We start from the raw sequence: 25,643 nt of genomic DNA on the forward strand, positions 1-25,643 counted from the left end.
TCTTTTTATGTAGGAATTTGCTGTGTACTAAAAAATTAGTTTTATCACCTGTTTCTAAGTAATTTAAATATCTAATTTTGGTTCCTTTTTGCAGCTATTTTAGTGTGATGAGGCTTTTATTATGTGTTGACGTGTTGATGTTTGACTGCATGGTAGTTCTTGACACTAGGTTGTGCTTTGTCCAGAAAATCAGGTTACAAATATTTTTGTAACCTGATTTTCAAATATTTTAAATAATAAAAACTAAATTTTAAAAAGTTGTTGGCTCAGCAGAAAACTCCCTTTTTTTCAGCCAGAGGCATAAACTGATAGGAAGGATATAAGATCTGTGAAGGCTAGTCTTAGAAGAATGAATGCAGTGTAATCTGGGGGCTGAAACTTCCTAGACATTTCAGAGTAACAAACCATTTCCAGGAATTTATTAAAAAAAAAAAAACAGTCAAATCCCTAAAGTCACTTGCGGTCTACTTCCTAGCTACTGATATAGCAAGGAAAATAATCCAAATAACAAATAGCCTGCTTCGGTGAGGGCACCCACTGTACAATCAATCTCCAAAGGCTTCCCAGAACAGCAGCTCTTAGTAGTTTTTCTGAATGCCAACAGGATTGGTGCTGAGTTATCTTCAGGTGGAGCATTATTCCAAAGAAAAGGCATGGTTAACCACGGCATATAAATTTGTCAAAGGCAAAGCCAAGGAAAACTCAATGAGTCACTTGAAGAAAAACAGAATTTTTGCATAAAGAATTTAAATGTGTTTCATTTTGTCCATGTCACTGTTTTTCACATAGATTCCATCCATGGTTTTTTTTAAATGTGGAAAATTCATACTTACTGTTGTTGGCAGCTTTCAGAAGTTGCCACACTTTACTATGCAATTTTCCTAAGGTAGGCTTTTTAATGCAAATCATTCTACCAGCTTTATGCTTCTTTGTGTGTGTATGAATATTTGAATGGCAAGAGCACACCTTCCAAGTCTCCATTCAAAATTAGTGTTGGTGTTATCATTTTTGTCTGATGGTGCATGTCTGGTGAAATCCATGCTGTATTCTTTTCTTTTCCTAGCCTTGACATTTTTTACTCATATTTATCTTGTCATGTTTATGTTTATATTAGAGATGGAGACCCTTTGAGAGCTGTATCCAACATAATTACATTTTAATGTATGCCGATTAGTGTATATTCAAAGTGACAATAAAGTAATCTAGTCTAGTCTAGTCTAGTCTAGTCTAGTCTAGTCTAGTCTAGTCCAGTCCAGTCCAGTCCAGTCCAGTCCAGTCCACTTCCTCCTCATCCATACCCTTTCTTTGGCTTCTTCCTTCCATTGCCCAACATACCCGAAGGCAGAGCAGTATCGACAGAAAGAAAACACAGTTTTCAGTTTTTTATTGCTGAGAACAATGAGCAGTTGGGCAGGGGGAATACCTGTCTTTTGATGGTCTCTATCATTCTTTAGAATTCTTTGCTGATCAGGAGCTTGAAAACCATTTCACTAGTGTTAATAACTATGTCAGTTTGGATTTTGTGATGCCTCTTCCTCCGTTTTGCTTTTTTTAATAGCTGGTGCTATCCAATACTAATTTGATTGCTTCGTACATGGCTAATCCAAGTGTGTCATTTTGATTTGTAGGCTCATTGTCCCAAATTATGTCATTGGACTTTGGCAATCATTCCTGTTCCACAACCAGATCTTCACAGGCATTTCCAGGCTTTTGAGTGGGGAAAAAGCAGTGAAGAATATGCAAACAGAAACATCCCTAACTTTTTGGGGAAAAAAAAAAAGACTCGATACAACTTCAACTTTGCATAGACTGATGATTTGGGGGCTTTTCATGCAATCCATTTTTAGATAGATTTTGTGACTCACCAATGAAAAAAGGCAACTTTTTTTAAGTCTACTAGCTCTTAATCACCTGGAAAAAAAGTAAAAAAGCAAGTGTTATAAACCATATACTTTGGGATATAAGAAAATTTAATGGGAGGGAGGGTTCACTTTCATAGGAATTGTGGGAGGGCACTGAACCATCATGAATAGGGAGGAAGAAAGGATCTTTCTCCCCCACACACCAGGCAAGAAACTCACTGCTGCTGCTTCTCATCTGTTGATAGATCTTCTACTAACAGTAACAGAGTTGGAAGGGACCTTGGAGGTCATCTAGTCCAACCCCCTGCTCACGCAGGAGACCTGTACTAGGGATTCGAACCGCCGAACTGCCGACTTTTCTGATCGTGTGTTGTAGGCTTGAAAAAAAAAGTTGAAATAGTAGTTGTTCCTTGAAAGGAGAAGCAATAGGAAGGCAGCAGGAGGAACATAATTCTTCTGGAGGATGGGAGATTCAAATTCTTCCATGGTCCTTTAAGAAATATGGGGGAAGGAAGGACAACCTTTTTCAGCATTATATTTAATGGCATTTCTTTTCTGAATTAAGGTACAATTAAACCAGAGGAATCAAGTTTTCTTTCTTTTAAAAGAACTCATTGTCATCATTTTCATTTCAACCAAGGTCCCTATATTTATGAAAAGCTCAAATTGTAATTTTGCTTTGCTCAAGGAAAGACACCTGAAAGACTCCTGTTCTGCTTTTTGTCATTGCATAATCTAGGGATCCTTCTAAACTCAAACTTGTGAAAAGGATCCAATTACAGTTTAACAAGTTATGCACTCTTTGAATGCCTTCCAAGGTTTGTTGGCATTTCCACAGTAGCTCAGCAGCTGGTACCATCTTTCATATCAAATTCTATGCATTCGATCAGAAGATATGTCAACATTAAACCATTGACATGATAAAAAGACAAGGACAGCATTACAGGGCTTCAATTTCCCTTGAAATCGACTACTTATTTGTATTATGCACGAGTAGTAACTTTCAATAACTATCTTTTCCAGAGCAAATGTTTTTTTTTTAAATCTTTAAAGAAACTAGCATAAAGCATAATTACTGTAATGTACGGCTGATCCTGCAAAGAGCTTCTCTTAACAGCTCAGATGCTCATCTCCTTTTGAAAAAGTGATAAACTGAATTTGAGGATTCTGAATACCTAAATCAAACTCTTCTCTTCTCTTCTACTTCTTTGATTTGTTTGCAAAAATTTCCCAGCTGCAAGAGCTTAAATAACATTGAGCAAAGAAATTCATCAAGCTATTAACACAATGGTGTTTTATAGGACACTTAATTTGAATCCCCTTCTTTGTTTATTAGACATAATTTACCATGAAAACCATGAAAAAATTTAGCAGAATCTGCAGCTTTGGCAGTATATTTCTGCCTTAGCTAGCAAGAGTGCAAGAATAGATATAATATATATAAAACATACTAGAACTATCCTATTTCATTGGACCCAATATGGATAATAACTGTTGATAGTAATAACATTGCTACCTAACCATAATTGATAAGAAGCTGGATGTTTGCTGTGTAATGCATAGAAACGGCATTGGTCGCGTTGGTTGATGATCTCTGGTTGGCTCGGGACAGGGGTTGTTCCTCTGTCCTGGTCCTATTAGACCTCTCAGCGGCTTTTGATACCATCGACCATGGTATCATGTTGCACCAGTTGGAAGAGTTAGGGGTGGGGGGCACTGTGTTGCGGTGGTTCTCCTCCTTTCTCTCTGACCGGTCGCAGTCTGTGTTGGCAGGGGGGCAGAGGTCGACCCCGAGGCGCCTTGTATGTGGGGTGCCACAGGGGTCGGTCCTCTCGCCCCTTCTGTTCAACATTTATGTGAAGAGGAACTTCCTGTTTGCTGCTGGCCGCCGCCAGACGTTCCTTTGGGATCGTCAGCTTCCACTGCCTGTCAGAGCCGCCTTCACAACGGAACGGCGGCTCGAAAAAACTCCGTTCCCATGAGGAAACGGAGATAGAGCCGGCAGGGGTGGGTAGAACTCTCTGCAGAGTCCCAAAAGTTTTTCTTTTACTTTTGGGATGGAGCGGATGAGATGCCCCATATCCCCAGCCGCTGCTCCGGGCTTTGGGAGACCTCTGCTAATGCAGAGCCAGGCGTCAAAAGCAAGCCTGCGAATTTGACAGATTACTCAAAGAAAATGTGAGCTGGACCTGTAATACTGAAGCGCAAGTATTTTACTTATCTTTTAAAAATTACTTAAGAGAATAGAGGAAGAGAAAGAGGAAAAAAGTTTCTTTTTAAAATGGCGTCTGCCGCGGCTGGAGAAGAGTTTGAGAGGGAAAGTTCTTCCGTTTTTTATTATTACAATGTAGCGGAATAAATACCACTGGCTACATTTGTAGACAAAACTCCGCTCCTGTTTTTGTTTTTCTCTTTCTCCCCTGGAGGCCGGATTGTTGCTGGCTGGAAGTCTTTTGTCTTGTTTTTTTTTTTTTTTCCTTCTAACAAAGCCTGCTTAGGCGGAAACATGGCACTGAGGCTTGTGAAGCCAGATAAACAAATAGGTGGGGGGGATTCCCCCACTAAGAATTTAAAGGAACAAGTTTTAACTCTTCAGTCCCAGAAACCTGATTTTAATATAATAGAATTTCTCTTAGAGGAGATTGAAAGAAGGGATGAGATTGTGAATCAGCAACTTGAAAAATTTAAGCAGGAAACTAAGGAATTGGTGAAATCCAAGTTTGACTTTTTGCAGCAAAAAATTTTAAAAGTGTCAGAATTCATGATTCGGTTGGATACAAATACTAATTTACTAGAGTCAAAAATGGATGAAATTCAAGATAAATTGGACAATAGAATTCAAAAAATTGAAAATGATTTGTTAAATATTCAGGATTATAGTTCAGAAGAAAAATTTAAAATGGATGCTGACCAAAAGTCTGGTAATGTAGAAAATCTGCAACAGAGGATTGAAAAAGAGGTTCTAAAGATACAATATAATTTCACAGAATATGCAATAAGACTTAGAGGTTTGCAGGAAAATAACAGAGATGACTTAAGGAAAATATCTTCTGAATTTCTAGCTGGGATTTTAAAGATTCAACCTGAGGAAGTGTTTTGTAGGATTGACAGAGCTTATCGAATAAACTCCTGGACTGCCAAGCAAAGGCAATTGCCTAGAGATGTGGTAATCTATTTTTCAGATAAAGAAATTAGGAATAAAATTGTGCAAAATTCCTTCAATTCTAATTTGCAATTGTATGGAAGAAAGATTTGGATCTACAAGGAACTCCCACCTAAGATATTAATGGAAAGGAAGAAATTTGGCTTTCTGGTGTCTGAGTTAAAAAGGAGAAATATTCAATTCCGGTGGGATGTCCCAGTTGGTATTATATTGAGATATCAAGGAGAAAGATACCAGTTAAATACTGTTGAAAGAGCGGAAGAATTTTATCAAAATAGGTTGAAAATGAATTTAACGTCTTCAGATATAATACAGGATAAGCAGAAGGAGCTGGAACTAAAGACAGAGACTGTACCAGATAAATTGCCTTTGGATTTATCGGATACCCCAGCTGGATTATCTACAAATTTGAGAGAAGTGCCATCTGATTTTAATGTGATGACTTATCAAGGCAAGGACAAGCATGGAAACCAATTAGAGGATATACAAGGGATAAAAAAGAAATGCGAGACACAAAAAATTAGGATGGAAGTCAAACCCACAAAAAGAAAACAAAAAAAGAAATAGGTTGTACAAAAATAGAAATTTCTAATCCAAGCAACAGTGAAGCCAGTGATTTTAAAATATGAATGATTATGTGAAAACATAGAGGAGGCGACATATTGGTCAATATCATCCTGAGGATAGTGGCAGATCTCTGCATTGCCGTAATTTTGGGACATGGAAAGAGCCTCAAATTGATGGTTTTGAATTATCTACTTTGAAACTTCTTTTTGTGCTGATAAATATATTATAATTATCTTGAACTATAAGGCAAGAGAATCACATTGGGACATGCAGAAGATCGGGTTGTTACCCAATACGATGATGGAAATTAATAATCCTGATGAAACCCACAATTATTATTATATGGAATATAATTATAATGTCACTCGGGTGGTTGTTTTTACTTTTATATATATAAGAAGATGTTTACTACTGATGGGGGCAGATATGATTGGAGATCTTGAATAAACTGTTGCATCAGCAAGCTATGTTACCCTATTATGGATGTTGGCTTTAACAATCCAGTGGAAAGACTACAAGAAGATATTATATGGACTATAAATTTAAAGTTATTGTCTTTTCTTTTTTTATTTAGATATAATGGAATATATATATATATATATTTTTAAGTAGTGTGGGCAGTGAATTAAAGATATCAAGAATTGTTGTGTATGGTAAATTTGTAAGACAGTGGGTGAATAAGCTAGCTACAGACTGATTAGTTTAAGAAAAGGGATTTTTAAGTGATACATTTAGGGGAGTGGAGGAAATGGATAGAGTGGAATAAATGTTAAATTAGATTTTATGGGGAGCCCGCTTTGAAATGTTACTAAAGTAGGACTTATCGTATAGTCTTAAAGTGGAAGGTGGTTTTGAATTGTTGCAATAATGTATAGATATAAAACACTATTATGCTAAATTAGAAGTTATTTTATAATAGTTATAGTATAATGTGTTTGTTTTTTTTTTGTTTTTTTTCTCTTCTTTTCTGAAATGTATGGATAAAGGGGGATTTATAATACTTTTAGTAAGTAAAGGTCAGTATTTTGAGGAGGGAGTAAGTAATCTGTTATGAATTAGGGTTTTTTTTTGTTATGAAGAAGTCACAGGGGGGGAAGGGTGGGGAGGGGGGGTTAGGGAGGGGGGGAGGGGGGGAAAAAGGGGGAAAAATTTGTATTTGAAAACCTTTTCAATAAAAAAAAAACATTTATGTGAAGCCACTGGGTGAGATCATCCATGGTTTCAGGGTGAAGTACCATCAGTACGCTGATTATACTCAGCTGTACATCTCCACCCCGGACCACCCCAATGATGCCCTGGAAGTGATGTCCCAGTGCCTGGCGGCTGTGCGGATCTGGATCGGGAGAAACAGACTCAGGCTCAACCCATCCAAGACCGAGTGGCTGTGGAATGAGTTGCATAACCACCCACGCGGCCGCATTCTGGACCAGTTGGAGCCTCCGAGTGCTCTTCAAGGGGAGCCCCATGTAGAGAGCATTACAGTAGTCCAGCCAGGAGGTGACAAGGAGTGAGTGACCATATGTAGGGCATCCCAGTCTAGAAAGGGACGCAACTGGTGGATCAGGCGAACCTGATAAAAAGCCCCCCTGGCCACAGCCGTCATGTGCTCTTCTAAAGACAGCCGTGCATTCAGGAGGACACCCAGATTGCGAGCCCTCTCTGTGGGGGGCAAAGATTCATCCTCAATAGTCAGCGATGGCACCAGCTGACTATTCCGGGATGCCGGAAGCCACACCCACTCGGTCTTGGAAGGGTTGAGTTGGAGCCTGTTTCTCCCCATCCAGACCCGCACGGCCTCCAGGCAGCGGGACATCACATCAAGGGCATCATTGGGGTGGTCTGGGGTGGAGATGTACAACTGAGTGTCATCAGCATACTGGTGGACTCTCACCCCAAAACCACAGATGATCTCACCCAGTGGCTTCACATAAATGTTGAACAGAAGGAGTGAGAGGACCGACCCCGCGGCACCCCCCAAGCAAGGTGCCACATCGGTGCATGGGTTCAGTAAGAATAGAACATCACTTGATCGATGATAATCCTACGATGATAGTCCTATGGGAGGAGGATTTTCCACGAAGGGGGAAATAAGTTCGTAACAAACAATATCTGCGGGCAGTCACCTAAAAAGCCCAAATCAGGCTAAAAAGAGGGGGGGAGGAGATACCATCCAGGCAGCCAATCCACAGGCCCTCCTCCAGCATCTCCAATTCCCAGAGTTTACTAACCCGCTCAGCCATACTGCAGCTTCCAAGTCCCCGATCACATTGGTGGTTTGTTAGTCTCTAAAATGGCTGCAGGGCATGTTAACCGTCGCCCTTCTGTCCCCTCCGCCAACATTGTTCTTCTGCCCCATCCAGCCTCACCCAGCAGCCGCCATTTCGCCGGAATAACCTTCACCAACGCCGGCAAACACCTGGGCCTCCAGTACGCCCCCGGCACCCACAGAATTTCCGCAGATCTCTGAGGTAACCCTAGGCCAGGCGAGGGTCTTCTGGCTGGCATCGTCCCACCACCAATTTGGCCGCCATTGTGTTCGTCTGTCGCCGCCGCCGCCCCAGGCATAAAAACGCCAGAGTTGGTGCCTTCAATCCCGCAGCCCTTAATCTCCACGAATTCTCCTCAGCCATGATGTTCTGGGGGATGAAAATGTCCTCAATAGGCTGGGGGAGAGTTCCCATCACCGGGGGTTGGAGCTAAGATAACAAAAAAGCCCCAACAGATCCCAAAATACCCGAATCCATCCCAAAGTCGGCTGCAGATTCAGGGTAGCGTCGCCATCTTGCGCATGTCAAGTAAGGAACTTATGCCCTCGTCACCTACCACCTGGACTACTGTAATGCTCTCTACATGGGGCTCCCCTTGAGGAGCACCCGGAGGCTCCAACTGGTCCAGAATGCGGCTGCGCGGGTGGTTATGGGAGCGACGTGGAGTTCCCATGTAACACCTCTCCTGCGCGAGCTGCACTGGCTCCCGGTGGTCTTCTGGGTGCGCTTCAAGGTCTTGGTTACTACTTCTAGAGCACTCCATGGCTTAGGACCTGGGTACTTACGAGACCGCTTTCTGCCACCAGTAGCCTCTCACCAGCCAGTATGCTCCCATAGAGAGGGGCTCCACAGAGTGCCGTCGGCCAAACAGTGTCAACTGGCGGCCCCCAGGGGGAGAGCCTTCTCTGTGGGGGCACCTGCCATCTGGAACGAGCTCCCCCCGGAGATATGGAGGATCCCGGACTTACGCACTTTCCGCCGTGCCCTCAAGACCTTTTTATTTCAACAGGCTGGCCTAGCCTATCCTCCTTTTTATTTGTTAATTTTAAATTTGTTTTAAAACAATAGGGATGTTTTAAATTGTTTGGGCCAAATTATTTATTGTGTTTTTACATTGTTTTTAAATTTTGTATTATGTGTGTTTTATCTTTTGGCTGTTCACCGCCCTGAATCCTTCGGGAGTAGGGCGGTATATAAATTCAAAATAAAGTAAAGTAAAAAAGTAAAAGTAATGATAGAAATATCATTTCTGGATAGAATTTCTGGATTTGAACTGACTCCAATTTCTCCTTTTCCTTCTCCTCCTCAGGAATCTTTCAGAGAAAGTGTCCATATTTAAATAGCTGATTGATTCATCTTTATTTTTTTTAAAAAATGAACTGACATGCATAGTACTAATTAAATTAGAGAAATGAATGCAATTCATCAGAGTCTAATCCTTTAAGGATTTGAGATTGTGGTTTATGGAGTTCTAGTTCTTCCTCTATCTAGTTTCCTCCTCTTACTCCTCCTCCTCCTTCTCCCCCTCTTCTTCCTTTTTATTATTTGCCATGAATGTGGGGTCAACTCTTAGCAACTATGCAGATTCTCTTCATGACAATCTGTCTCTAACCAGTTCCTTAGATCTTCCAATGTTCTTTTTTCCCAATAGGTGAAAGCAAAAGTAACACGCATGACATTGTACATGTAGTCCTCAACTTGCGACCACAATTGAGCCTAAAATTTCTGTTGCTAAGCAAGATAGTGGTTAAGTGAGGTTTGCCCCATTTGGTGACTCATTTGATAACCATTCTTAACACAGTTATTAAATAAATCACTGCGGTTGCTAGTAACATAGTTAAGTGAATGTGATCTGGCTTCCCCATTGACTTTGCTTATCAGGAGGTTGCAAAAGATGAACCCATGGCCCTGGGACACTGCAACCGTCATAAATACATGCTAATTGCCATGTGTCTGAAATTTGACCAGAGGGTTGCAATGGTCGTAAGTGTGAAAAATGGTCATAAATCACTTTTTTCAATGCTGTTGTAACTTCAAATGGTCACTAAACACTAGGTATAGCAATATACACAGAGTACCGGATTCTAGACTTCTAGAACTGCCTATCTCATGCCATTATAGTGCTGGGCTACTTACAAAGAACTACAAAGGTTTCTGGTGCCCCCACCCCCCAAAGCAGCACGTCCCCAAACACATTTGCTGGGCTCCACTCTCACTCAACCCCAACCAGTCAGATCTTCAAGATTTCTGGAAGGCTAAGGGGTTAGGAGCCTGCCAGATCTCAGGGGGAAAAGTGTTCCATCTTTTGATAGCCTCCCGAGGTTTTGTCCCATACAGAATGATACATAAACATATAAACTGCTTGGAGCAATTATCCAAATGAAATCTAATCGTAGATTAATATTTGGCAATAAGACCAAATGAATGAATGTGAGAAAGATCATATTGGGTCAGATCAAAGCAGGACATGAACACAGTTATACCATCCTGCTTGTACTACCCAACAACTGTGGTTTTTCTTTTTCTTTTTTAACACATTGAAGTGATTTTTATTGCTTTCTTCTATTTTTTTTTAAAAAATTTGATTTGTATGCCGCCCTTCTCCGGAGACTCAGGGCGGCTTACAGTGCGTTAAGCAATAGCCTTCATACTTTTGTATATTTATACAAAGTCAGCTTATTGCCCCCACAAACTGGGTCCTCAATTTACCTACCTTATAAAGGATGGAAGGCTGAGTCAACCTTGAGCCTGGCGAGAGTCGATCTTACTTTAATTGCAGACAGCTGGTGTTAAATTGCAGTGCTTCTGTCTGTTGAGCTATCCAGGCTCCTATTTTAACTATGTAAGCGCCCAGATAATTTTAGTTAAGCAACCATCTAAATCTAATGCAGTAAATAATAAATGTAAGAGCTAATATTTAAATATCACAACAGTGAAGGACACTAGCACTAATATTAAACTACCATAATCATAATATGGTTAAATAGCCATCATCGTAATATTTAACCATCAATGAAATATTAGTATTTCTTTGTATTATATGTTTAAAATTATTGTTAAACTTTAATTTGTATTAGTCTAAATATATGTTATGCTTGTCCTAGCTGACAGATATATCTCTATCCATTCCCTAACAGATCAGCTGTACTCATGGTCTCCAACCCAGCAGTCCTTCAGTGAGGAAAGATATTCTCCTGTTTCAAGGAACATGAAAGGATTATCTGGCAGTCGTAATCAATCACAATTATGTTCTGCGCATACTTGTGGTTTAGCATCCCCTGAAGATTGTGAACACAGCCACGATCATCTTCATCATGGCCAGGAGTCAAGGCAATCGTATCTTCTCAGCCCAACTGAGAGTTGCCCAGTGGATCACCATCGCTGCTCACCACGAAGCTCCATCCATTCAGAATGTATGATGATGCCCATGGTTATGGGTGATCATATGTCCAGTAGCACTTTCCCCAGAATGCACTACACCTCACATTACGAAACTAGGGACGATTGCACCATGTCTCATGCAAACCCGAAGATTAACCGGATCCCAGCAAATTTGCTGGATCAATTTGAGAAACAACTTCCTCTCCACAGGGATGGCTTTCACACTTTGCAGTACCAAAGGACATCCACCGCAGCTGAACAACGCAGTGAAAGTCCAGGTAGAATACGTCACCTTGTTCATTCAGTCCAAAAACTGTTCACAAAATCACATTCTTTGGAAGGCTCTTCCAAGAGCAATGTAAATGGGGCAAAGGGAGATGGCCGAGGTGATGACCATCATCATGGACATCATTCTAAACATAGCAAAAGAAGTAAAAGCAAAGAGCGAAAGCCTGAAAGTAAGCATAAAACTGGAATGAGCAGCTGGTGGAGCTCTGATGACAACTTGGACAGTGATAGCACTTACCGAACACCTAGTGTGGTAAACAGGCATAATGTGGACCATATCTCTCATTGCTATCCTGAAGCTCTTCAGGGACATTTTGGGGATCTCTCCTTAAAGACTTCAAAAAGTAACAATGATGTGAAATGTTCAGCTTGCGAAGGTCTTGCAATGACCCCTGATGGCAAGTACATGAAAAGGAGCTCTTGGTCTACCCTCACAGTAAGCCAAGCTAAAGAAGCTTATCGGAAGTCGTCTCTTAATCTAGACAAGCCTCTAGTTCATCAGGAAATAAAACCCTCCCTGAGACCATGCCATTACCTTCAGGTAAGTGTGAAATGTTGCTAATATCCTTAATTGAAGAGCAGCATACTCTTTTAACATTTGCAAGGCAGTTTTCTAACAGGCGTTCTTTCCCATAATTTTTTGGTTAAAATCCACTATTTTTTTCCAAGATTCATCTACACCAGAGGTGGATTTCAGCAGGTTCTGACCAGTTCTGGAGAACCAGTAGCAGAAATTTTGAGTAGTTCGGAGAACCAGTAGTAAAAATTCTGACTGGCCCCGCCCCCATCTATTCTCTGTCTCCCAAGTCCCAGCTGATTGGGAGGAAATGAGGATTTTGCAATAACCTTCCCTTGGAGTGGAATGGGAATGGAGATTTTACACTATCCTTCCCCTGGAGTGGGGTGGGAATGGAGATTTTACAGTATCCTTCCCCTGCCACGCCCACTAAGCCACGCCCACCAAGCCATGCCATGCCCACCAAGCCACACCCACAGAACCGGTAGTAAAAAAATTTGAAACCCACCAGTGATCTACGCCTAGAAGTAAAACACAAAGCAGAGCTCAGAAACTGGTTTTATATGAATCATCCATAACAAGCTTTAGGTGAAAGTAAAACATAACCATCAGTCCCATCTATCTTTTACAGCCTTAACCTCTTCTCAGAAGCAACTCGGATACCTTTCACTGAGCTTCCTCTTTTTTTTTTTTTTTGGTTAACAGCGCTTGCATAAGATAGCAGTGATGGTGGCCATAGGTTCTATTCCTGGTCTTTAATTATGGACTAACCAAACGGGACACAAACACTCTGAATGGAGTAGCTATGACCACCAATCATGCAGGGCTAACTTTGAAAGATGCTGATTGGCATCTAATTCACGCAGTGCTTGTATAACAAAGCTCAAGTTGCAATTTGTTTTTGGCTTTGTGTGAAGTATGAACCAGTGGCTTATACTTTAACTGACACTTGTTGCAGATAACCTGGAGTAAAAAGCTTAGTTTTTCCTTTGGCAGCTACTTCAGACAGCCACCATTCCTAATTCTCGTCAACTGATAGCTAGCTTATTTTCCAATAAGTTCTCTGCCTCAATCTGATGGAAGAGCATCATACGTTAGTAGCTGCTGCAGGTCTTGAAAGACTTTTGAATTGCCATGTATCAACTCTAAGAGCTCTTGTAGAGGTCTTAAGGCAGTGATGGCCTTCTGCAAAAGAAGGATGATTCATGAGGTTAGTGTTTTGTTTTGCAGCATGCTAGCTCCCATTATTTAATTAGATTTAGGCACCATTCAACTCCAAAATGATTCTGGGTTGCTCACAATATAAAACAAACAATATAAAACCTAGACAATAATATATGAATAAACAAAATAATGCCCGCCTAGACAATGGAATCCATCCATCCTATCTATCTATCTATCTATCTATCTATCTATCTATCTATCTATCTATCTATCATCTATCTATCATCTATCATCTATCATCTATCATCTATCTATCATCTATCTACCTACATATCATCTATCTGTCTGTCTATCTATCTATCTATCTATCTATCTATCTATCTATCTATCTATCTGTCTGTCTGTCTATTTATCTACATATCATCCATCCATCTATCTATCTATCTATCTATCTATCTATCTATCTATCTATCTATCTACATATCATCCATCCATCTATCTATCATCTATCTATCATCTACTGTATCTATCTATCTATCTATCTATCTATCTATCTATCTATCTATCTATTTATCTATCTATCTATCTATCTATCTATCTATCTATCATCTATCTACCTTCATTTCATCTATCTATCTATCTATCTATCTATCTATCTATCTATCATCTATCTACCTACATTTCATCTATCTATCTGTCTGTCTGTCTGTCTGTCTGTCTGTCTGTCTGTCTATCTATCTATCTATCTATCTATCTATCTATCTATCTATCTATTTATCTGAATACATGTAACGGGGGTGGGGAGCATATACAACCTAGTCCAAGACCAGGGAGAACAACCAGGTTTGCAAGGCCTTCTGGAATGGCAAGAGGTAAACAAGATTATTTGAGTATACCACCCAGAGTCATTTTGCTTGGTTGGGTGGCTTTTTAAATCTAATTGGGAAAGAAAAAGGAGAGAAACTTGATTGTACACCAAACAAATTAGCAAGGTCAGAGACCTGTTGTGAGGAAATTGGGGATAGGATGGCATGCAATGTTCCATGGTCTTTAAACATATTTCCATACCTTGTTGGGAACATGGTGACTGAAATCCTTGTGAAGAAACACAAACTATTTTCCTGGAGTTCTTCTCAATGTAGTTTGCTTCTCAACAGGACCAACAATTCTGAACACAGGGTAAATGCATATTACATGAAAATGTAGAAGTAATGCATAGAGAGATGGCATGTGCACATAAATTACCTATAGAATACAGCTGGTAATTAGCCATACACTTGCAAATAAAGAACGCAACCACACTGATTCAGTTAAATCTTCTGCCACATTCTAAATTTAGAATATAAAAATTGCTTGATGCATTAAGCAATGTGTGTACAAGGATTAACTATCTAATTCAAGAAAAGGCTTCTAAAAAATATCAACATTTATAATAAGGCATTAGAGTACTGACTCTCAGCCAATACAAACGGTACAGATGGAAAATTCAGGCTTCAGTAACTATTTGAACAAGCAGCAAAAGCATTTTGATGATTTTCTGTGCATACATATGGGGTTTTACTACCAATTGAAATGACACAGAGAAATAAATCCAAGATGAAAATGCTTCCTTGTGCAACTGGCTATATGAAACAAAGAACCACAATTTGAGAGAAGCTGGAATTTTTATTTCCGTTTGTGGAACAAAAGTTATCAGAATTAAGCTACAGAAGAAAAGCTACAGACTAAAATGGTACATCTTTAAGAGCTAAATTGAAATTTCACTTCAAAGAATTGTTTTTCATGCTTTCCAAATGAAAGGTCTGCAGAAAGCAATCCTCTCTTCCCTTTTTTAGGCCTTTTTGGCATTTCCTCTGGATTTTTCTGCTTTCTGTTAAACATTCAAGGCAGACTTTGATCAGCTTTTAATCAGGTTGTAAGAAGCCTATTTTACATATCACTCTATTACTTTAAGTTGTTACTTAAGCTTGCGGCAATTTTTGTTGTTGTTTTAATTGGATAAGCTTTTTCCCCCTTTGTATCTTGTCAAAACAAATAGAGGCAGACTTTCTCAATCTGTTCACCTCTGTTCTGAGATAAGTAAAACAACATGATGATGTGATTTGTTTTGTAAACTGACATTTTCTCATGATTTCCCTCCCCCTTTTTTCCTTTACATTCTTTTTCATTCTTACAGATTTTAGAATGCCTTCACCTGTACACGTTAACTCAAAATTCTGTCATTTTATGTAACATTGCTTCTTGGTTCAGGAGAGTGCACGCAAGAAATCAAGTAGTTTCTAAATATATCAGTACAGCTGTATTTTAACAATCTTTATCATGTGCCAGAGTCCACAGACAGTTGTTGCAATATATAATTATCGAGAACAGAACCAATAAAATAAGTGGAAACCATAACATTTAATTTAGAGAAATGCGATTCACATCTGGAATTCTTGTTTTTTCAAACACTCAGTTTACATGTCAAGTAATTCACACTTTTTAAAGCTACTCCATTTCTTTCTCACCATCTGCTCCCCCCATCATGCAATCCTTTCTGTAAGAGTCTTACAAAACACAGTCTTATAAATGTTTCTTGTGAGGCTTCCATAAAATAATGATTGATGAAATGGTTTCTCTGGCATTTTTGTATTATTTTGCTTTTTACTCCATATACAGGTAGTTCTTGACTTACAACCATTTGTTCAAAGTTGCAAAGGCATTGAAAAAAGTGACTTATGTCTGTTTTTCAAACTTAAGAGTGTTGCAGCATCCCTATGGTCATGTGATCAAAATTCAAGCGGTTTTTATGACAGTTGCAGTGTCCCGTGGTCACATGATCACTTTTTGAGAGCTTCTGACAAGCAAAGTCAACGGGGAAGCGAGATTCATGTAACAACCATGTTACTAACTTAAGAATTGCAGTGATTCACTTAATAACTGTGGCAAAGAAGGTCATAAAATGGGGCAAAACTCACTTAACAACTGTACTTCCTAACAAAAGTAACGTCCATACTTAGCAATGGAAATCTTGTGTTCAGTTGTGGTCGTAAGTCAAGAACTACCTGTTGTATCTTCTCATGGATAGAACAGTTGATCTAGGAAGAGAAAACTCTCAAATGTGGATTATGGGAAATGGTTCCGGAAGAGAGCAACTAGCGAATGAAGGCGTTGCAGAAAGGCCATTAAGGAAAATCAAGGGAAGCTATGGTTTCAGGGGAATCTTTGTAGAAAAGTAGGATGCTATAAAATAATTGCCTCAATTAATTTGCAACATCAATCCGGCTTCTTCTGTCTTGCTTCATTTACAGCTGTTTTGTTTGCTTAAAAGCACAATAATATCTTGTCAAGTAATATTGTAAGCCTATGACAATGTTGTAACCTGGGTTTTTCTGCAAGATCTGGGAAAGGATCTAATGTAGGTTAAATGCCTTGGATTTCATTATTTGTGCTCTTAATGGCCTTAGATTCTTTCTTAGTAAGTTTTTCGTTACTAGTTTTCATTTTTATTATGCTATTTTTGAATTTTAGCCCTTTTATTACCAGAAGGGTATATAAAATGCTCTGCATATAAGCCTCAATAAACTAACATGGACAGATATCAGTGGTATTCTTTATACAACTATTTTTTGGGGGCAGAAGGGTTTGCTTCTAGTCCTTCTTGACTCCTGGTGACTGTTACAATGAGTCCCAGCAGTTTTCTTGGCAAAGTTTTTTTTTTTCCTAGAAGTAGTTTACCATTGACTCCTTCCTAGGGCCGAGAGAGTGACTGGCCCAAAGTAACCTGACTGGCTTCATGCCTAAGGGGGGACCAGAACAGTCTCCCAAAGTCTAGCCTGGTGCCTTGACCACTACCCCAAGCTGCCTCTTACATGTCATTTACAGCAGGAAATATTTAATACGGTGAGGAGGGAGGAAATTAGGCTCATATAACCAAACAACATACAACTTGTACAATGAAAACAAAGCCTCTGAAAGCATAAGGTGAAGATGTTTCTGAGCTTCGTTCTTTATTAAAAATCAAAAATACAAAATTTTCAACAGCGGCTACAAAATTTTTACATGTACTTTTTTTGGCATGTGTATGTTCTATATATATCTAAGCCTGAATGTGAGCCTTCTCCTCTACATTCCATGTCCAAAACAATTCTAGTTATGAATTAAACAGTAAGACAGGGAAAAGAAAATGTCCATAATTATGAAACAATAGCATTGAAGGCCAAATAATATAATATAAAGCCATGTAAACATTTTTTTATTTTGTCTTTTTTGTCACTTTTCACTGTTCTCCTAAATCCAGGATTATATTGTTAGTCATACTAATATTGTAATTGCCTTCATAATTCTACAGCTGGGTTTTGTAACCGCTGATTTTAGTAATAGTTGTATAACTGTATGTATATAGTATGTGTGTGTGTAGGTATACATGTTAGAAAACAGCAAAGAACAAGTGTTTAACTGAGGCCAGAACCAGTTAGAGACTACAACTAAGTATTGGATTAAGGCCTTGCCAAAATTCAGAGCCAAAAGCTAAATTGGAACAATTAAACATTAGTTATATGCATGGACAAAGTGTTGTATATAGCAATATAGGTCCATGGTATATTTAACAATGTTTGATATTCTGTTGTAAAACTTCAATTTATTTGGAGGTGTTATTATCTGAATGATATAAATGTTTCATTTGATTACCAGGTTGCAAATTTAGATTTCCAGAGCTATTACATCAGGCTTATTTGGATTTCTGCTAAATCAGTCAGGTGTTTCAGAAGTTTCTATCACAAGTTGGTCTTCTTTTTTCAGCCTGTTGTGTAGAACTAACATCATACCCCATTCTTTAGCAAATACTTAGTTATCTTTTTTTCATAGTTAATACTGGTTATCAATGATTTTAAGATAGATATACAACTACAGCTGTTGTCTATGTCAGCTTTAATTTGATCAATTTGATCAGAAATAATCCTCTTTCAAGACACTTGAAGAATCAGGGTGATAGTTTTTCCTCAGTCACTTTGACTGCATGCTTGATTTTGATTTGTGTTGGGTGAACCTAGTCATTGCTGTATATAAATCGAGGTTTATGTCTTGTGGCTAATTGTGCTTTCCTCAATAAATATTAAGTAAACAGTGGTACACCACAAAGTGCAAAGCATGAAATAGCTGCTATAGGTTACCACACCACAACATCATTTGGTAAACAATCTTCTGCATTCAAATATCACTGGAATGTTGTACTTAGTTAATAGCTGAAGTAAAATCTATCCTTTTGGCAATGTCAAGTACTTAGTTGTTATTTGTAACAGATTGTTTAAAGGGCCCAACAGCAATGTCAGATTTATTTCTGTTTTGTGCTTGTTGTAATACCTGTCCCAGGTACCTCAAGATGAATGGGGAGGTTACCCTGCTGGTGGTAAAGATGAGGAGATTCCCTGCAGAAGGATGAGAAGTGGAAGTTATATTAAAGCCATGGGAGATGAGGAAAGTGGAGATTCTGACAGTAGTCCCAAAACATCACCAAAGGTAGCAGTCCATCCGGAATCATTGTTAAAATCTATTGGACAAAGAGCCCTTGGTGACCACCAGAAGTAAGCCTCTCAAAGCTTTTTTTCCTATTTTATTTTTGTGGGTTTCATTTCTTTCTACTATTACTTCATCTTCTACTTCAGCTGATTATGTTCTAAAATAATATTGGTTGGCTATACATTTTCTCAGATTAAGCTGGTGCTTTTTATTACTGGCGGGAAAAATAATTTATTACCCTATAACAACTGGCCATTGCGTTTTTAAGGCAAAGGATGAATGTCTTGTCAATATTCAAAGTATAAACGCCTAGATGTTGGTCAGTTGGTGTGGAGTACTTTAAAAAATATAAAGAAATGAGGGCATAGTCACTTGACTATGTTAAAATACTATTCACTGTTCCTTGAATTGGCAGAAAAGTGTGGCAGCCTTACTGCCAAACCCTATTCTGTCTCAATAATCAGGCCAATGAGTAGTGCTGTGAGTGAAAGTGAGCGATGGAAAGTGAATGATGGATTCCCTTTCTTGTTCCTCTCTACCAATCATTCTTGTTAATGGGAGATCAAGTGTGGATGGGTGCTTAGTGTTCAATCACCTTTTAGTTGCCTAATTAAAGGTTGCAACCATAGAGATCCTCCATGCTTGGATCCCATCAGTGGGTATTTTTCTGAAAACAAGTCTACTATTTTTCAGGTCCTGTCAACAAAAATAGATTGGCTGACAGGACATAAGACTGTAAGAGGGGACAAGTGTGAAGTATTAGAGAATGATCAGTAATGAACTAAGAGTCCTGAGAGACAGAATCTGTCACATCAAAAGTCTATGCACCAATGTATCTAACTATAGATATGGGGTTAACAAGGAATCTTTTGTTGCTTTGAAACCTCATGTCATCATCAGCTTCTTGCTTATATCTCAGAGAATAGTCCTTTGACAAGGAAACTTTTAATCCTCTCCCAAGGCCCTGAACATCTGTCTTCATCTTGGAATAGAGTCAGAATATTTGTTCTGTAAAACATTTGAAAGTTAGATGAAGCAACAAACCAAATTAAGTTGGTCAACTGGTTGCTGAGAATGCAAGTGAAGGAAATCCTGTCTTTGCTTGACTAGGAGAGTCAACTTCAGTTGAAAGGCAAAATACACATGGTACAGTATATTATTACAAGGCTAAATGGAGAGATGGCTCTCCAGTTACATCTTTTTTTCCTCAAAGTTAATTGTACCTCTTAAATGGAAGGCAAATGTAGTGTGCAGCCTGATACAACTTTATGTCTTTTAAGAAGTAAGAATCAAAAAACGTATTTACAAGTCCAGCCCTCCCACAAAGAAGCTTGCCAAAGACTTAGAGGTTCTTCTTTTAGCTTTGCCTTGGAAAGGTCCTTCCATTTCTTAGCTGCTCATTGGGGAATACCATCAAAAGCCTTCTGATCTCTGCCTTTCATAGTCCAGAAAGTCCCTGTCATGCACTGTATTTCTGTATCATTCATGACATTTAAAAACCATAGACTTTACTGAAGAGATAAAGTTATTCATTGTTCAAGGACCTTTTGTAAGAAGCTCGGCTGAATGGAAGGTATTCATACATCCACTGAGATCAATTTCAGAGGCAATTTTTTTGAAGACTGCCATTTTAAACTAAACAAATATTAGTCAAATTAGTCAAAATGCTGTTAGTCCACTAATGAGGAAAAACCTGTCTGTTTGGAGAAGATAAATTGTGCAGTTCCTTTAAATGTATTGAACATCCAAGACAGGGTCGTCAACAAGAAAAATAATTACCAATTTGAAAATTGTGAATCAAATTACCACAAATAAGTCCGCTATTCATGTAACAATAGCATCAAAGAAGCTCAGGGAAGAAGTGCATTACAGGTTTGCAGTTTTACAAAAGTCAAAATATTAACAGGAAAAAGGAAAAGTGTCTGAATTGAAGTAATATCCCATGTGTGGCATTTTGAGAATTACATTACCTAGCACCGCAAGTAAGTTATCATAGTCTAAGAAATCAGATTACTGCTGCTACACTAAAATATTACGTTGTCTCAAAAGTGCCAGGCTTTGCTACATTGCTTCTCAAGCTGTATTCTTGAATCAAGTTTTTGCTGTTTGACTGTGTCATTTACATGTGCACGTAGAACTCCATAGAAACGTAGGACAAGTTGTAAATCTGCTATGATCATGAGCTTCTCTGAGATTGGTCAAGTCTGTTCTTTGAGATTATATTATTGATTTTTCTACTTTTAGAGGAAAAGGCTATGCAGAGAAGTATTCTCAGTCACTGCTTTTCAGCTGTGGATTTCTCTTCCAAACTATTTCTTGTTGTGTTCTTATGTTTCCCTAGAAAAGGTGGGACCTGATAGTAAATGAAGAAAGAACCAGACATTAATGGCATCTGCTGAATTGTATAGTTCTTTCTTTCTATATCGCATTCTCTTTGATCTTCCTAAAATATGTACATATACATGTACATATAAAGTTTTCCAGAGAGAGCTGAAGATTCAGGTGATGCTAAAGATTGCATGGAATTAGGTCTCCATTCCAGGTTTAATGACTTCAGTCTGGCAATCAGAGCACACTTCAGTTGCAGAGACACTGCCAAACGATAGGTCCATAACTGAAACACTGTGGATAATATCTTGTGGTTTTACAGGCCTTAGGTTAGGCAGAGACTATAACAGAACTTGAACAAGGGTTAGTAAAGGGCAAAATGGACCCAACGGTGATAGGAGCCACTCAGGGCTGTGACTCCTAAGCTGGGTGAGTGGCTCCAACAGCTCCCAAGGACAACATCAGAGCTTTCTGTCCAGAAGAGTGCAGTGCTAGGAACAGCTAAGATATTGCACAAATCCTTTAAACTCCCAGGCCTCTGGTAGAGGACCCAAGATTGAGGGAGACTTATAATGTTCATAGGGGTGAGAAGGGATTTTGTTTGGGGAGGTTTGATTTTTTTTATCATAGTTCGTATATAGCAGATAGCTCATAGATAGTTCATTAATTACAGAACACCTGAAGAGTTAAAGATCACTTTCCTCTCAGTTCCTTACATTTCCTTTACTTTGTCCAGCTTGAAAATCTAAGCTTCTTGCCTTGTTAATTTTTTCTAACATAAATTTTCACTGTCTGCATTCCAAGGAGTGAGCCAGAAAATATAGAAATAAGAAAACAAAACAGGATAAAATCATTATTTTAACCAAAGGTATTCTCTCAAGCAAACTTTAATCTTTGCCATTGTCTCTCAAGATAACTTTAATCTTTGCCATTTAATGGGGTTTTTTTTACTTGCCTCAAGAGTGGATTGTAATTCCTACATACTAATTGACTCCCTTCTTTTATCATATAATACCCAGGTATTTAAATGAAGATTGTTTGAGCTGTATTTCTGAGAAAGCCAGAATTTAAAGCTTTGGATTGAATAGTATGGCTGTGCAGAAAATATATTTATCTTATATTCAAACCCAAAGTAATTTTGAATGAATTTGAAAGTATTAAATTGTTCCAATACAGATTACATGCATTAGAAAATGCTTAATGTGAACAACTTTTCTTTGTGTTGTACACTTTTCCACCTATCCCTTGCTTTGTGGATGGAAACAAATCACCTCTGCCACACAATGGTTGTAAAATAGATATGGCAAGGGAAATAGCATGATCTTTTGTCTGTTTTATGAACAGTTCTTTCTGAATTAGTGTACACCCAGGTGTGACCTGTGTATTTTCACATCAATTTTTTAAGGTACAAGTAAAAGCTCCATCAAAGCACAGTCTTCCTGGGACTGCGGACCTCCTTTCTAGACTAGATTAGCAAATGCTTTATGAATGTTTAAAATCAAAAGGGAGGCCAGATTTGTAAAAGTTCACTTAATAAAGTCTGCTGTGTGTTTTACAAGCATGAAGATCTAGTCAGACCTATTCAGTAACAATAGAATTATTAAGTAGAATTAACCGTACAAGACAGAATGTTGATATCCTGATTTTATAATTCTGTAGCTTGATAGAATTCTCTCATGGCCTTAAGAAATATTATTATTTGAAATAATTGCTAAACTTCTGAGATCACTTTCCCAATGAGAACTTATTAAAAAGAACAAGAAAAGGAGCTAAAATATATTTCAAACACTTAAGTGCTTATAAGTCTGTCCGTCAAGCTAGGTGATTTTTCCATTCTTAACGTGCTTCTAAAATTACGTGTGTTCAATTATACAAAAGGCATTTAAATTCCAGTGGGAAATTTAAGTGTTTTTAAATTTGATTTTGTTGACAAAATTGCTAATGTTTACACAATCAGGGGCATTTTAGATATATAAATCGGAAGGCTGTACCTTCCTTAGTCTAAATTTGAACTCTAGAGATATTAAAGAAACCTGTATGTAACTTATTTCCAGAGCTTGAAATTCAGCCTGCCTATAAAATCCTTCAACATATATTAGTTTTACTGCCATTATGTTTATGAAGAGAAGATGGATCCTTAAAAAATTTCCCTCCTTGTTTCTCTTAGCTTGATTAACATTTATAGCCTCAAAATCCCTTTTATGGCAGCCTAATCTTATATACCTTGATTTAACATACAGTGTGTCTTGACCAAGGCAAGACTATGAACTAGGTTTTCATACTAAAGCATCTGAATACTTCTTTTTACTCTCTTGACATCCCTGCCCATTAAGTAAAAAAACTGTTCACCTGCCACATAAATGATATGGTTAATTGACCTCCAGTATTAACCATCTTATTCCTAAAAATAAGAAGCAAACAAACAAAATATTAATCTTACATTAAGACCTATGTCTGTTTAATTTTTTAAAAAATGTATTTTCTCACTCTGGGATACATTGTTTCCAAATATAAATCAAATTAGAGTCATGAGAAAACTGATTAGATTAATTTGCAATTTATTCTGAATGCAGGGTCATCTTTGATCCACTTTTGGAAAGAGTATACCATTTAAAGCCTCCTTCCACAATAATGTGTCTCTTTTAAAATTATTTGATGTTCCAAGTATACATGCTGTAAAACTAATAAATCTCATCCCTATATTTGGGGTATAAGAATTTGCTAGAATAATGTTCTTAGAAGTACTGGAACATCTAGGAAATGAATAAAATGTTTCAGGGTTGCCCATAAGCTTTTCCATTGTTGTTTATTAACTTCCTAACCTTGGCCTCTTACAAATATGTGAGCAAAAATGTTATTAATTAACAGAAGCCAAAGAACTAGCTATGCTTTGTCTACTGTTGACATTAAAAACACAAATCAGTGATGCATCATTTGGAAAATTCTATTATAAAACGCTTGATGTTTTAGGGAGATGGTATTTAACAAGCCCAAATGTATTTGACAGTTAGGTCTGTTATCCATAAATCCTTTTTTCTGACAATGGTTGCTCAACAATGACTCTTTGAAGTTGCATTTCATGCTGTTCCTTGAAGAAGCAAAAGGCTTCTTGTCCAATTATTTCTGTCCCAATTGGCAAGCTCTTTCATAGTGTTGTCAGTCTCTTTTTCTTGGTTGGTTGACAACATCACTTTTAGATTGGCTTTCCAGGTAAGAGCAGTTTCCAAAGTGGATTTGTCTTTCTGCAGAGACACATTTACGTTCTTCGCTTTCAGTGATACAGATGTTCAGAATATATCGTCTATATTAAGGCTTTGGGAAGCAAAAAAGGCAGATATGCCTTATCTGTAGCACAGATAAGCATGAATGTAAACTGAAGTCCAGAAATATTTGATACTATTTCTGCTTATTCTGCCCCTTGACAAAGAGCCAAACGTGTTTTCGGGTTCATCTTAAATATTGTGGTAGGCTATGATGTTGGAATCTGTTATTCAAATTCTGAAAATCACATAAACAGCCCCAGACAGAGTTTGAGAATATTATATATAAAAGATAAATGGTGTGTGAATTTATTCTAATTTAAGATGCTTTTGGTGAAAAGAGAAGCTAAAATGAGATGCTGTAGCTACAGTCAGCAATCCATCTTAGTGAGGAATGTCCACTACTATTCTGTTTATGCAAAATGTAAACAGAATAAACTAGATAGGACACAATATATTGAAAGACTTTGCTGGTGATCAAGATGTTTTTAGAGAGTTTGAGGAAAAAGTCATGAGAATAAAGGTTAGCGTTGACCTTTAAAGCCACAGTTAGTGTCAGCTCTCTACAATTCCTAACATTTAATCTTAACTGCATTATCTAAACATAGCAGCCAAATGTATTTTCTGTTGTTTCATTGGTTTATCAAATGTTGACGATTGTTTTACAGATCTTAATTTGCAGAACATTATTTCAGAAAACTCCCAATTTTTGGCCTTTCATAGTATTGCTTTAAAAAAAACACACACAGATGGTATGAGTACATTTAGTAGAGAAAAGCAAATCAGTGCTTATATTTCTTAAAGTTCTCCATTTGTTCTTGTATTTACATACTGCACATTTTTGTGTGTGTGCTTTCAAGTAAGTGCTGACTTCTGATGACTACCTGGAGCAGTCTCTGTAGTTTGATACTTTGATACTAATATAACTAATGGAACTAATTTGGAATGAAAAGAATAGTCTAAACTATAAAAGATATTTTTTAAAAAAACATAAGTCAATTAAGAATTAATTCTGTCTTTTTGAGATGAACCCTGGAATCTAAACAGAAACACATCTTCTATCAGATGGCTCTAAATGTCTAAATAAATTGTCCTTCATCTTCCAATGGTACAAATGTTTCCCAGAGAGTAATCTAGTGATTCTGATAATTTTAACATAGCTTATTTACTTAATGCTGAACCTGGTGCATCTGGGAATGCAAATGACCTGAGAGTGCATCCTATTACAAACATAAGAAAATATAAAAATGAAAGATTCGTTAAGTTTGATATCTTGTTGCAACAATACCAAGGAACTTCATGATGAAGATGTTGTTGTTGTTGGATGATGATGACATAGATATAAAG

The 25,643-nt window shown here is 38.0% G+C and overlaps 1 protein-coding gene across 4 annotated transcripts in view; it reads left to right on the forward strand.

Moving 5' to 3' along the window:
* Positions 1-25,643, forward strand: part of DLGAP2 (DLG associated protein 2) — a 459,052-nt gene that overhangs the window by 374,165 nt on the left and 59,244 nt on the right. For all 4 annotated transcript variants that reach the window (XM_034436765.3, XM_034436764.3, XM_034436770.3 and 1 more), the window contains 2 exons: positions 10,997-12,069; positions 18,562-18,773. In XM_034436765.3, coding sequence (XP_034292656.1) covers positions 10,997-12,069; positions 18,562-18,773 — 1,285 coding nt within the window. The remainder of the gene's footprint in view (positions 1-10,996; positions 12,070-18,561; positions 18,774-25,643) is intronic.

This window comes from Pantherophis guttatus, chromosome 1 (genome assembly GCF_059756535.1).
Source record: "Pantherophis guttatus breed Tessera chromosome 1, ASM5975653v1, whole genome shotgun sequence".
Taxonomy (NCBI): Eukaryota; Metazoa; Chordata; class Lepidosauria; order Squamata; family Colubridae; genus Pantherophis; species Pantherophis guttatus.